We start from the raw sequence: 14374 nt of genomic DNA, 5'->3' as shown, positions 1-14374 counted from the left end.
AAAAATTGAATTTTGGTATGTTTGAAAACTTCTCCTTTTTAGTGTTCAGTCATAAACAGTAAAACTATATTTTTTCACATAATTTATATTTGTCATTAAACCTACAACAGAAAATGTCTTTTCCACGTTTTTAATGATATTTTGAATGTACTGTATAGGTTTCTCACGTCGCCTCAAGTGGACTACCGCCCCTATGATCGCTGATGACGAGTGCCGTGCTCCATACGTCTACGGCTCAGCTCTCACTGAGGGCATGTTCTGTGCTGGAGATCTACAGGGAGGTGCAGATTCATGCCAAGGAGACTCAGGGGGTCCTTTTGTCTGTCCTGTAAATGGTAAATTCATCTCAAATAGTCTGCGTTTTTTAATATTTTTATTGATGACTTATTTTGTCCACCGTTAAAATTTAAAACTATTAATATAACCTACACATTTTATGTAATATCTTTGACTAAACTAGTCAATGGTAATATCCAAATAAAAGTTTTTGACTCTAGAGCTTTTGGACTAAAAATACATAGATTGTCCTTCATTTCTGATGCACATATCTGCATGGAGAAAGAAACAACAAACCAGAAAGATCAAATTTTGCACAACATTTGTCACCAAATGGCCTCTCATTTGCGAAAATGGAGGAAAATCTACGTATTTTAAAGAATTATTATAAGAAAGAAAATGGGATGAATGCTTGGGAAGAATTGTATATTTATGAGGAAAAATGTAAAAATCAAAATAATTAGGCTGATTAATGAACATGTAAATTTTGAATCCAGTTGTATAGAAACTTCTTGCACGGAACCAGTAGCCAATAGGATATAAGTTAAGACACCATCAAGGTTCTTGTCATTTGCCAATTGGGTGTGATCGTGATGATGATTGGAGTGTCCAATCAAAATCGATCACCACTAACCATCGTTTATACAGAGTGTCCCTAAACAACCTCTATGGCTTTTGTGGTATTTGTTCCTTGAATAAAGACAGATTTTGCAACATAACCATAGCCTAGTTTTCTGTCTCTATGTTTGTATGTGCTTTATTACAAATTTTCTTAGGCCTATTCTACACGAGCGTAAAGCCACACGCTCGACAGGTACTATTGCGTTAAATTGGCGTATCTACACGAGCGGGATTCACGACGCGGGTAGACGCGTTAGTAGGCGGGAGTCGATGTCAGCGTCAACCCCGCGTCAGGAATCCCGCCAGCCATTATACACCTAGCGGTATCACCGCGCGCAGAAGCTCACTTTATAATATTGACCAGTTGCGTTTAAGTTGGTCCAACACAGTGCGGTGTAATGTTTGATCATAAATGTAGCATTAAATTAGTTTTCATATGTTATACATTTTATATTCCTTTAGTCAAAAGTATTTTTATTTTAACTACCAGTATAAAAATAATTGGTCAGCTTCAGCTAGTAGGTAACTTAAGTAATGTGTTTGACATGAAGTACATGTAATTTATTAGCATTAATTACAATATTATATTTATTTGTAATGCCAAACTAAATTTAAAATACCCCACTGCAACAAACCTGCAGACTAAGCGAATTTCCATTTGCCTTATTGGATTTACACTAAAATGTCTCATAAAAAATATCACATTTATTCCCTATTTAAATGGAATTAATTTAACGAGTATTTAGATTCTTGTCCTTTCTCATTTTCAGTCGGTTTTTAACTCTTCAAGGCATTGTCGCGACTTGGAGGGTACTTGAAATAATCTAATTTCCGTAACAATCCGGTTTTGTAATGATCTTCAACCCTTTTTGTTGAGTGTTCTAGTACCGGTACATCAATTGCTCGTTTTGTTTCAAATAAACTGACTTCGGATTGGTCAAGAGTGGTTTCTCCATAGTTTTCTTTATGGTCACACCCCCATAAACCATCATATACTTAAAATGTTCGTCATGACGAGAAACCTTGTGCAAAACATTCTTTTACTATATTATGTAGTTTGTCATTGTTAAATGTTGTCAAACTAAAATATCCATCTATTCGACCATAAAAGTTGGCACACTTTCCATGCATATAGTCCAACCTAGATAACTCCATGACAGGATAGGAGAATTTTTAGGTCCTTCTATCACTTTTCTTGTTAAAATAAGAGCTGCATTGTCTTGTCCGATCAAGACAGAGGGTTTGGAATGTACCGAAGGAAGGGGCTGGTCAATAGAATTTAGATGAAAATAAGTCTGTCTAAGTTTTACTGTATTAAATTTTTTAAGTGGTAAATCTAGTGGTGACTGTGTACGAACGTTATCAAGGGTGAATACTTCATCCTCGTAAAGTCCTTTTATTTTTAGGCTAACTTTACAAGAGGTAGATTCAAAGTTACATGTTGAGTTTGACCAACAGGTAGTAAGGGGCTCTATATCTCCCTCGACTCCTAACTTGTCGGCTGTGGTAGAGTCAATGAGTGATATTGTTGAACCTTCATTTAAAAGTGCAAAGGTATCAATTTGGCCCTTAGGCCCATAAAGAGTAACAGGACATACCTGAAGCAGAACTTTATTTGTTGTATTTTCTTCTGTGTGTTTACCGGTTATTTCTTTTGTTTTGACAATAGAATAGTCAGAGTCTTTATTTTCATGAGAGGAAGAATAGACAGGTTCTTTTTTGGTGTACAAAGGTTTTTCAGGTGTAGTATCTGTGTGTAGTAAGCGACTGTGGAATAGTTTACAGTTATTAATACCACAAGCTTTCTTTATTTTACAGAACTTTATTGGGTCTTGGCAAAAACAGTAGAAACACAACTTACTTTCTGCAACCATCTTCCATCTCTCTGCAACACTGGCTTTCCTGAAAGTTTTACACTGAGCACTTTCGTGGTTTTCGTTGCAAAATATACAACTTTTTTATCTCCCAGTTGTAGAGTTTGTTAATACTAACATTGTATCATACTTCTTACAAGTTAAAGTGTCAGATTTGGGACGGAAATAAATACTCATGAGTGAGCACTGATTTTCTAACCAACTAGAAAGATCTTTTAGGTCTGGCTTACTTAAAGATAATGATCTCACATGCTGAGCCCAATTGTACTTGAGATTATAAGGTAATTTGTCCATTAGTTCCATCAATAACTGAAATACCTCCTCTTCATCGTTGACCAGCCTGGGCCGGATATATAGCGTCAAAATAATTAAAAACTACTATTTACAATTTTACAATTAAATAAACATATATTTAAAATATACTGACTGCGCAGCGGCGGTGGATGCTTATGCTAGCGACAGTGTTGTTGCGAGGTTTCAAAAAATCCTTCAATTGAGTAAAATGGATTTGCTAGGAGAAGTTCCTTTAAGTTCTTGGTGAAAACCTTATCTTCCATGTTTACTAAACATTTTGGCAGGGCATTAAACATCTTAACAGCAACCTGCGGGAAACTATCTCTTGTCATAGCCAGCCTACATCTAGTTGTGTTCAGTTTGTGTGCTCCCCTAATGTTGTGATCATGCTGTTCCCCTCTGTTCTCATGCAGATGCAAGTTGGATTTTATATGAAGCAGGCAACTGAATATATATTGGTTGTATACTGTCAATATGTTAAGTTGCTTAAAGATGGGTTTACATGGCTGCGATCGTTTACTTCCAGTTACAATTCTTATTGCTTGTTTTTGTAGCTTCAGTATACGGATACACCCTGATGAGTGGCCCCAGAGTAAGATTCCATAATTTATATGACTATGGAATAATGAAAAGTATATTGTCATAAGGTACTTCTGCGTGATTTGATGTTTGAGTTTTCTGAGGAGAAAAATTACACGCCTTAGCCTAAGGCACACAGCATCGACGTGGGAGTCCCATTGTAACTTGGGATCCAAGACAAACCCTAATAGTTTTACTGGCTCATCATGAGATGGAGACGTTTTGCTGAGCGTTAATAGAAGCTTCTGAGTTTTGGCTTCATTTAATTTAAGGCCATTGTGCCCAAACCAGCTTCTTGCATTGTTGAACAGTTCATCAGATTTCGCTGCCGCTTCAAGAGGGAGTTGTCCCCTGCCACAGAGAGTTGTGTCATCGGCGTATAGGAGGGTTTCATCATCCCTACCAAGGTCATTCATCAGGATCAAGAACAATGAAGGCCCCAAAATCGATCCCTGCGGGACACCATGGTCCATCTTAGCTGGAGCAGAGAGAGCCCCCTGTATGGCCACCATCTGGCTCCTCTCACAAAGATAGGAGTCTAGTGTTTTGAGCACAATCCCACCTAACCCATATCGAGCCAGCTTCTGAAGAAGAATACTGTGGGAGACAACGTCAAACGCCTTTGACAGATCACATAGGACAATGGACATGGAATGCTTGTCCTCAAAGGCATTTTGTATTCCTTTCACTAGGGAGATGAGAGCTGTAGCGGTAGATTTTCCTTTACGGAAACCATGTTGTGAATTTGAGAAAAGATGGTTAGTCTCAAAATAGTCTACAATTTGGTTTTGCATGATTTTTTCAAGTATTTTTGCCAAACAGGGAATGATGGATATCGGCCTATAGCTCGATGCAGCGTTTACATCTCCTTTCTTGAAAATAGGAACAGTTCTTGAGATTTTTAGACAATCAGGAAAAACACCCGTTGACAGACAGCCATTTATAGCCTTACAGAGGGGTTGAGCAACAGCTTCTATAATATGCTTCAAGATGTGTGGTGTAAGACCATATATGTCTGGACTGTAGGAGTTTGAGAAGTTCTTAGTAATTCTAATGATTTCTGCTGAAGTTGTAGGTCTCCATTTCAAGAAATTTTGTTGTGCCACAGGCACCGCTAGAGCAGCAACGGAACTGTCAGGTTGCATGTCATGAACAATGTCATCTACAGTACTTACAAAGTAGGAATTAAATTCATCAGGGCTTATTTGACTACTAATGGTTGCTCTTGATTTTCTAGATTCGTTTATGACACTCCAAGCTGCCTTACACTTGTTATTGGAGCGCTCAATTTTATGTACAGTATGCAGCTTTTTAGCAGCATCTACTTCAGCCTGATAGTTACGCTTTGCCTTCAAGTATAATGCATATAACCTATCTCTTCGCTCTACTGACGCTTCAGCTTTATACTTGTCAAATATCAGCTGGACAAGCAACCTAAATTTACCAAGCTCAGCTGTATACCAACCATTTGATAGTTTCTTGGTCTTTTTTGGTTTAACAATCACTCTAGGCCTAACTGTCATAGGAAAAAGGTGTCAAACACTTCTACAAATTTATTGTGAAATAGTTGGAAAATGTCTCCTTCTTCCTTTAAATTTAGGACCTCATACCAGTTTACGTTACTCAAGGCCTCTTTGAAGGAGGGTAGAACATCTTCATTAATAGGTCTTCTATAGGATAGATAATTCATATGCCAAGATGGAATAGTTGGAGTCTCACTTACCCTCTTTTTCCACACAGTTGTTTGAACAGGTGCGTGGTCCGCAATGATGGACGAAAGGACATTGGTGTTGTAGTCTAGAGTATCAAGATTTGTCACAACTGTATCCAGGCATCTGTCTCCCCTCGTCGGCAAGTAGTTCGTTACATAAAGACCTTGCCCCCGAAGTAGCTCCTCAAGGTTTTGGGTGGGAGCTGTAGGGCTGTTGAGAGCAATGTTAAAATCACCACCAAGTACAATGTTTTTAGCTGGTCTAATATTGGTCAGGTAACAGAGGCATTTATCCAAGGTGTCAAGGAAAAGTTCTAGATCTCCGGTCGGAGGGCGATACACAGAGATAACTAAAATATCGAAATCATGGAGTGTAGCTCCGCAAAGTTCAATGTTCATTTCCGAGCAATAGGCATTTAAATTAAGTGGTTCAAAATTTAATTCATGATGCAAATAGAGAGATACACCACCATTCTTGTGTTGAGTTCTGAAATAACCATTTACATACACTAAATTACCAATGGTTTTATAATAGTCTATTTCAACAGAGTCTAACCAATGTTCACTTATTCCTAGTACAGCAGGCATGTGCTCACTTTCAAAGTTGGAGATTAGGTTGAACTTTGTTCTCATGCATTGGACATTCATGAAAACTATCTTAAGTGTATGCTTATCTTCAGAATAACTATGGTAACTAACGTGTGGACTAGAGTACTGCTTATTACCTTCCGCTACTGCAGTGGTCTGTGGTTGTTGGTTGGTCTCTTGAATAAAAAACGTTTCAGTGTAGTGTACTTAGGCCACATTGAACCATCCTGAAATTTGTCTCGATGTTCAAAACCAAATCCAAGTTTAAAGCTACAGTTTAGTCCCTCGGTTTCTAGCTTTTCAACAATGCAATCCACATTAGGAAAAGAATTATGAATGTATTTACTTACGTCTTCAGCCGATGTACCAGCCTTAACCTTACTTAAGTGAAACCAGGCCCTTTTCTCGCCACTCAAGATTGCACTTTCCTTAGACTCACTAGTGCCAATGATGGGCCTAGTTTGTCTAGAAGGAGTAGATTTTCTCCCCTTAATCACAGCTTCCCTGTATGATTTATTTTGTTCTTTGTCCGGCTTCAGATGGGTATTCTTTGACCCCAGGCTAGGGATGTCGTGGTTATTTTTAATGCCAGAGGTGTTTCCACGTCCTCGTTTATGAGCAGGCACTTTCTGCCACTTATTAGTGTTCTCTTCTTGATCGTCACCCTTGTTGCAATTTAGGTTAACAGCAGCTTCTAGTAGATGTTGAGTTTCACTAACACTAACCAAAGAGTACGAGATATTTTTTCCACTTCCACTACTACTAGGTTGAGATAGCTTGCCATTTTGACTTCCAGAGCCTTCCTCTTCCTCTCCCTCGTCACTGTTTTCGTTTTGATTTTCGGACTCGGTAGTCGATTTTCCACTGCCGTCTGATTCGGTGTGTGGGTTTCCATTCGGTGTTTCTTCAGGGCCCGAAACTTCTTCTTCCCCATTTTTTTCCAACCTCTTCGAGACTTCCGGCTGTCTGCATGTCACATTTTTCCTTAACCTAACTTCAGCTTTCTCAATAGCATTTAACCTAACATTAAGGGATTTATTATCCTTCGTCAATTCTTCCATAGTAATAATGAGCTTATTCATTAAAATATTGATATTAATCAGTTCCTCTGTGCTCAAGTCAAGTGTTCTTAGCTTAGCTAACCTGGTTGTGCATCCATCACACATCCACATCACTGAATCTTCTAACTCATTTATCATACGATATTTCTTGTCTTCAAGGTCAATACATTTTGCGTGAAACCACTTTTTACAAAATCCTTCACACAACAACGCTTTATCCCGCTTTTTAACAAATTTTTCACAGCTAGCACAGTTCTCGTCAACTTCATCCACCGCCATTTCAACTTGAGCTTGAGGTTAGTTGAATACCTTTGAACTGAGGGTTTGTCATATAGTGCTCCATTTTTAAGGATTCATGCTGTCGTAGTAAAATGAAGGACAGAAGTGGAGAGTTCTATGAGATCATTGATGTCTTCCTCCTTGACTGGAGGTAACATTCTGGTCTTTCTTTGAATTGATTCCAGAATCAATTCTGGCCTGCCAAAGCGCATTTGTAAAGTGGTAATCACTGTATTAAAATTTTTGTCACAGACAAGTAAGGGCCTTACCATTTTGAAAGCCACTAGAAGACACACTAAAAATATATTAAAGGATTTGATAATGTTATGTTTTATCAGCTGGGGTCTTGGTTGTGGCAGAGCTAACAAACCTGGGGTCTACACCAGAGTTATTATAGCTTCAGTAGACTGAAAGTACTGTCTTGTTGCAGGCCGATCAGTTCCATATGGAATCACCAGCTGGGGTCATGTTGTGGCAGAGCTAACAAACCTGGGGTCTACACCACAGTTGTCATAGCTTCAGTAGACTGAAAGTACTGTCTTGTTGCAGGCCGATCAGTTCCATATGGAATCACCAGCTGGGGTCTTGGTTGTGGCAGAGCTAACAAACCTGGGGTCTACACCAGAGTTGTTATAGCTTCAGTAGACTGAAAGTACTGTCTTGTTGCAGGCCGATCAGTTCTATATGGAATCACCAGCTGGGGTCTTGGTTGTGGCAGAGCTAACAAACCTGGGGTCTACACCAGAGTTGTTATAGCTTCAGTAGACTGAAAGTACTGTCTTGTTGCAGGCCAATCAGTTCCATATGGATCACCAGCTGGGGTCATGGTTGTGGCAGAGCTAACAAACCTGGGGTCTACACCAGAGTTGTCATAGCTTCAGTAGACTGAAAGTACTGTCTTGTTGCAGGCCGATCAGTTCTATATGGAATCACCAGCTGGGGTCTTGGTTGTGGCAGAGCTAACAAACCTGGGGTCTACACCAGAGTTGTTATAGCTTCAGTAGACTGAAAGTACTGTCTTGTTGCAGGCCAATCAGTTCCATATGGAATCACTAGCTGGGGTCATGGTTGTGGCAGAGCTAACAAACCTGGGGTCTACACCAGAGTTGTTATAGCTTCAGTAGACTGAAAGTACTGTCTTGTTGCAGGCCAATCAGTTCCATATGGAATCACCAGCTGGGGTCATGGTTGTGGCAGAGCTAACAAACCTGGGGTCTACACCAGAGTTGTCATAGCTTCAGTAGACTGAAAGTACTGTCTTGTTGCAGGCCGATCAGTTCTATATGGAATCACCAGCTGGGGTCATGGTTGTGGCAGAGCTAACAAACCTGGGGTCTACACCAGAGTTGTCATAGCTTCAGTAGACTGAAAGTACTGTCTTGTTGCAGGCCGATCAGTTCTATATGGAATCACCAGCTGGGGTCATGGTTGTGGCAGAGCTAACAAACCTGGGGTCTACACCAGAGTTGTTATAGCTTCAGTAGACTGAAAGTACTGTCTTGTTGCAGGCCAATCAGTTCCATATGGAATCACCAGCTGGGGTCATGGTTGTGGCAGAGCTAACAAACCTGGGGTCTACACCAGAGTTGTCATAGCTTCAGTAGACTGAAAGTACTGTCTTGTTGCAGGCCGATCAGTTCTATATGGAATCACCAGCTGGGGTCATGGTTGTGGCAGAGCTAACAAACCTGGGGTCTACACCAGAGTTGTCATAGCTTCAGTAGACTGAAAGTACTGTCTTGTTGCAGGCCGATCAGTTCTATATGGAATCACCAGCTGGGGTCATGGTTGTGGCAGAGCTAACAAACCTGGGGTCTACACCAGAGTTGTTATAGCTTCAGTAGACTGAAAGTACTGTCTTGTTGCAGGCCAATCAGTTCCATATGGAATCACCAGCTGGGGTCATGGTTGTGGCAGAGCTAACAAACCTGGGGTCTACACCAGAGTTGTCATAGCTTCAGTAGACTGAAAGTACTGTCTTGTTGCAGGCCGATCAGTTCTATATGGAATCACCAGCTGGGGTCATGGTTGTGGCAGAGCTAACAAACCTGGGGTCTACACCAGAGTTGTCATAGCTTCAGTAGACTGAAAGTACTGTCTTGTTGCAGGCCAATCAGTTCCATATGGAATCACCAGCTGGGGTCATGGTTGTGGCAGAGCTAACAAACCTGGGGTCTACACCAGAGTTGTCATAGCTTCAGTAGACTGAAAGTACTGTCTTGTTGCAGGCCGATCAGTTCCATATGGAATCACTAGCTGGGGTCATGGTTGTGGCAGAGCTAACAAACCTGGGGTCTACACCAGAGTTGTTACCTATAGCTTCAGTAGACTGAAAGTACTGTCTTGTTGCAGGCCGATCAGTTCTATATGGAATCACCAGCTGGGGTCATGGTTGTGGCAGAGCTAACAAACCTGGGGTCTACACCAGAGTTGTCATGTACCTTAGCTGGATACATGCCAAGCTACATGACTCCATCAATGGCAGATAGTTACTTAATACTCACTACCATGTTGCTATTTACTAGTTTGTTTTGTAGGTTAATAAAAGAAAAGGTTAAATAGGTTTTGATTTTCTTCCTTTGTGTGCTCCATGTATACTCAGTTCAAAAAATTTTGGAGGTTTGAGGGGATGTGATTTCATTTCATCCACCTCACCCTAACTTTGAAAAAACGGCGGACAGCTGATATATACACCAAGCTAAAAAAAAGTAGTGGGGGAACCCAGGAATCCTTCCCCTTAAACCATCTAATTTTTTTGAACGGATTATAAAAACTGCCTATTACCATTGACTATTGGACGTGCCCGGACTTTAGACTTCAGGCCCCGGGCAAATTGGCCAATGGGGCCCCCACCCAGACAGCACACTTTCTCCTCAGGACATCCCACGGATATTGCGACAGGATATGCAAGATATACCATAGTAGTCCTATGGTCAACCTGGGATATCCCAGGATATCCGCAGGAATGCGTAATGTCCCCGCTGGGGATGTCCTACGGATAAGCTCACAGCATATCCGTGGGACATCCGAGGTCATCCCAGGGTAGTCCTCAGGACATTCTCAGGACATATGGGACTACTATGGGATGTCCCTGGGATAAAGTGTGGTCTGGGCCTGAACATAAAAAACACAAAATAATATAGATTTAGTATGAAAAGGTTAATTGTTGAGTAAATTGATTAAATAGTTATTAAACACAAATTTTGAAGAAAAAAAAACGAGAAAAAAGTTCTTAACCCAGACGGGTCTCGAACCTGGTACCTCCGCCTTATGAGTCTCTTCCCTTACCTCCTGAGCTATCTGCGCTTGATGATTATGAGTGTTTTCAAGTGGTGAAAGAGTAGCCGACAGTTGCAATAGTCGTAATACTTAAAATATTTTTGATACTACAGTATATAATATGATTCTGTTAATCTGTTTAGGCCTCGAGTAGTTGAATTGTTTTTCTGGTAGGCTAGTTGGAAAGGATACTGGTATTTGAATATAGATTAATTTAATTACCATTAGATTATCACTGTTTCTTATATGATTAAAATTAGTTTTAGATAATTTTTTATTAATTTAAAGTTGGAATTAAATACACATTTCACACAACTATGATAGAACTCTAGTTTTCATGAACTCAGTGGTAGTAATATGTCAGTAAATTAAAGTCAGCCCTTGCTAGCCACAGTATTAACAAGACACATTTCATTCTGGAAAACCTTCAACTTTTAAAACAAATTATAAAACCTCAACATCTTAATGCGTGGGAATCTTATTTTATAGAAAAAATAGACCAAAATTAATTATTTGTTAAATAGTGAAGACGGCTCAGTTATAAACTCGGAATTACTGAAAATAATTACATCAAGAACAACACTGTAATATATCCAAAATTCAAAAGATTAATTTTTCTAATATTATTTTTTATTTTTCCAATATCCTTTAAATCATCTGTTTTAACTTGGTTTAAAATTAATTTATTAAGTAAATATTTACTTTTTGTACTAGTGTAAACACAGCCTGAAGATGGAAACCTAGTTTCTGAAAGCGCTAGTGAATAAAACATATAGGCCTTGTGAACATTTAAATTTAGATATACATTTCATCAGTGGTAGTAGTTTTTTTCTTCAGTTTGTTACCGGGACATTACGGGACATTACAGGATATCCAGTGGATTTTGTACATGTCCCGGGATGTAATGGGACATTCTGGGATATCCTATGGCATTCGTACATATCCCAGGACTTTACAGGATATCCTGAGGTTAACTTACAAATCCCGGGACATTACGGTATATTGTATAGGATATCCTGTGGATTTCGTACTCTTCCCGGGATTTTGCGGGATATCCTGAGGCTAGCGTACATATCCCGAGACATTCTCAGGACATATGGGACTACTATGGGATGTCCCTGGGATAAAGTGTGCTGTCTGGGCAGTATGAACATACGATTGTAACTACTGTATACACAATATAATGTGTCTTACATGCAAACTGATTTTAACCAAGCAATTTTATTATTAAATTCATTGTAAAATAATATTTAAACCTGTTAGATTATCGGTATGCTGCATTTTGTACAAAGTAATTTTATACAGTGTGTAAATTAAGTCTTGAAACATATCTGTATTTTTTTAACCTAATAGATAGAAATATTCTGTTTGTGGCGTTGATTGTTAACAAAGGTTCCGCAATTTTTTACATCAAAAATATTTTTTAACCCTCCTAACAGGGTAGGGGGTGACTTATTTTTTCAGATAGCAACCCCTATTGAGTGACCCCTCATTTTGAAGGATTTATCAAAAGAAACACAATGACGCAAACCCGAGGTGGATAGCGCACCCCTAGGCAAATGGCAGGTATTCCAAAATTTGATTTACTGTATGTGAAAAAGCACTAATTCCACAAATATGGAAACAAATCTGTATTTTTAAAACCGAAATAGATAGAAATATTCTGTTTGTGGAATTGATTGTTAAAATAGGTTCTCTAATTTTTCACACCAACAATATTTTTTAGACCCTTTAATAGGGTAGGGGTTGGTGGTGACTTATTTTTTAATAAAACCCCCTATATTGAGTGACCCCTCATTTTGAAGGGTTTGTTAAAAGAAAAACATTGACGCAAACCCGAGGTAGATATTTCACCTCTAGCCTAAATGGCGGGTATTCCAAAATTTGATTTGCAGTAGACTCCCTCTTATCCGGACTGCTCGGGACCGAGGCCAGTTCGGATAACGGGTTTTCCGGTTAAACCGACATCCCCAAAAGCTCGTTAAAACGTACCACTAATGCATGCAATCCAAATATTTGACTCAAATTTAGGAGAGCATTGTGTTCTTACACGTTATATATCCTGGTCCTGTTCTCAAATCTTTCCCACTAGAACAGTCGTTTCAGTACCACCAATGTATGATTTTATGATTTTTGTAAGTGTGGATATTTTTTATTTTTTATAAAACGGCTTATTTATTTAAATGCAATATTTCCAAATTCTTTTGCAATACTACATTAATCTTTAATATCCTTTGCAACGTTTATTAGACGAAAATATAGACAAAATAAAAACAAAACAGTACATATAAGGTTTATTTAAATTGTTTGTTTCACTAATACATAGGCTACTCTATTGAGGGGCTTGAATAAAACAAAAGTTAAAATAACTAACATTAATTAATTACTGTAGTGTAAATAAGTGAGATTGCATAATCTGTGAAAGCTTTACATTATTTTATAACTTCTATTCTTTTATTGGCAAACCTAACTGAATCTAAGTTCATAATATATAAGTTCAAACATGTTTGCTTTTTATAGATTATGTTTATAACATAGTAATTTTTATTCCCTATTAACGCCTCTTTTTTTTGCCACTATGCGTATGCCTGGCAATTTAAAACGCCTTTTTCAGGGTGTCTTTTTGAAATTAGGGACAATTAATTTCAAGTTCTACATATAAAATTTTCCAGGACAAAACTTGCCAGTCATAAGACTAGCATATTCCTTTCTCTGCTATTACATTAATAATCCTTTGTTGAATTCCGTGATAATTTCTCACGATTGCAGCCACATACCTTGATCATATCTTTCAATCGCAGAAAACTTGTGATACAATCGCTGCAACACTGTATTGATTTTACCCGATCGTGGTAACATCCGTGATGATTACCTGAGATAACAGTTACATCCCTTAATGGCCTCATACTTTATGATTTTCCACGATCGCTGCGATTCCCTGATCATTACTTACGATCACAGCGAAATCCATGAAAATTGTTCACTATTACTGTAACACACATGCCATGTCTTCTTATAGGGACATTATCTGTTTATCTTCCAAAGCGATCAAGTGAACCTCTTTGATTATTTTGCGCAACCCCGGCAACAACTGTAATATTATATCGCAATCGGGACAATACCCTCGATCGTCTCCAGGGATAGTTTAAACTCCTGTGACTATTGTTTGAGGTCTCGGTGAAATTCGTGATGATTTCCCATATTCGTGACAATAGCCGTGATCATTACTTGCGATCGCGGACACGCCAGAATTGCCGAAAATGAGGAAGTGTTTTGCTCGATCGTGGCCACACCCGTGACTATTTTTTTGGGATAGCGGCCATATCAGTGGTCATATTTCATTCGCGGCAAAACTTATGATGATTTCTGGTGATCATGGCAACGGCCGTGATGATTTATTGCGATTGCGGCAATGTCCGGTTAAAAGAAAACACTATGTGTTTAAAATGATTTATCACTACCCAATTGGTTGAATATGTTTTACAAAATTTGTTATTGGTAGTGCTTGTAATTTAGACTAATAAAACTTGGTTCAGGTTTGTACCTTTGCTTACTATTTATTAAGCTAAGTTAAGCCTAGATTAAATATACTTATAGAAAGACAAATGATTAAGCTGAAGGATTTCTTTACAATACAAATTTAATGAACTAAGAATAAGTTAGGATATTTACAATGATGAATGGGGTTTGACATTTAAATGAACAGATACAGGGTCGCCATCTTTGGTTTAGCCTAGCTCAGTAAAACAGAACAATGAGTTTACAATAAGATATCAGTTTAATTACATAAATCTTCTCAGGGAGAGGGGAAC

The 14374-nt window shown here is 38.7% G+C and overlaps 1 protein-coding gene across 1 annotated transcript in view; it reads left to right on the top strand.

Moving 5' to 3' along the window:
* LOC128983454 (uncharacterized) overlaps positions 1-9842 on the top strand; it is a 122786-nt gene extending 112944 nt beyond the window's left edge. Inside the window, exons 23-24 of the mRNA XM_054402751.1 lie at positions 159-335; positions 9636-9842. Of these exons, the coding sequence (XP_054258726.1) occupies positions 159-335; positions 9636-9772 (314 nt within the window). The 3' untranslated portion in view covers positions 9773-9842. The remainder of the gene's footprint in view (positions 1-158; positions 336-9635) is intronic.
* Positions 9843-14374: the final 4532 nt, after the last annotated feature.

The sequence above is a fragment of the Macrosteles quadrilineatus genome, unplaced genomic scaffold (assembly GCF_028750875.1).
Source record: "Macrosteles quadrilineatus isolate MER2022 unplaced genomic scaffold, UCM_ALF_1.0 Scaffold_1__1_contigs__length_201487025, whole genome shotgun sequence".
In the NCBI taxonomy this organism is placed as follows: Eukaryota; Metazoa; Arthropoda; class Insecta; order Hemiptera; family Cicadellidae; genus Macrosteles; species Macrosteles quadrilineatus.
The sequence above is the reverse complement of the archived record's forward strand: the minus strand, read 5'-3'. Positions and strand labels throughout refer to the sequence as shown.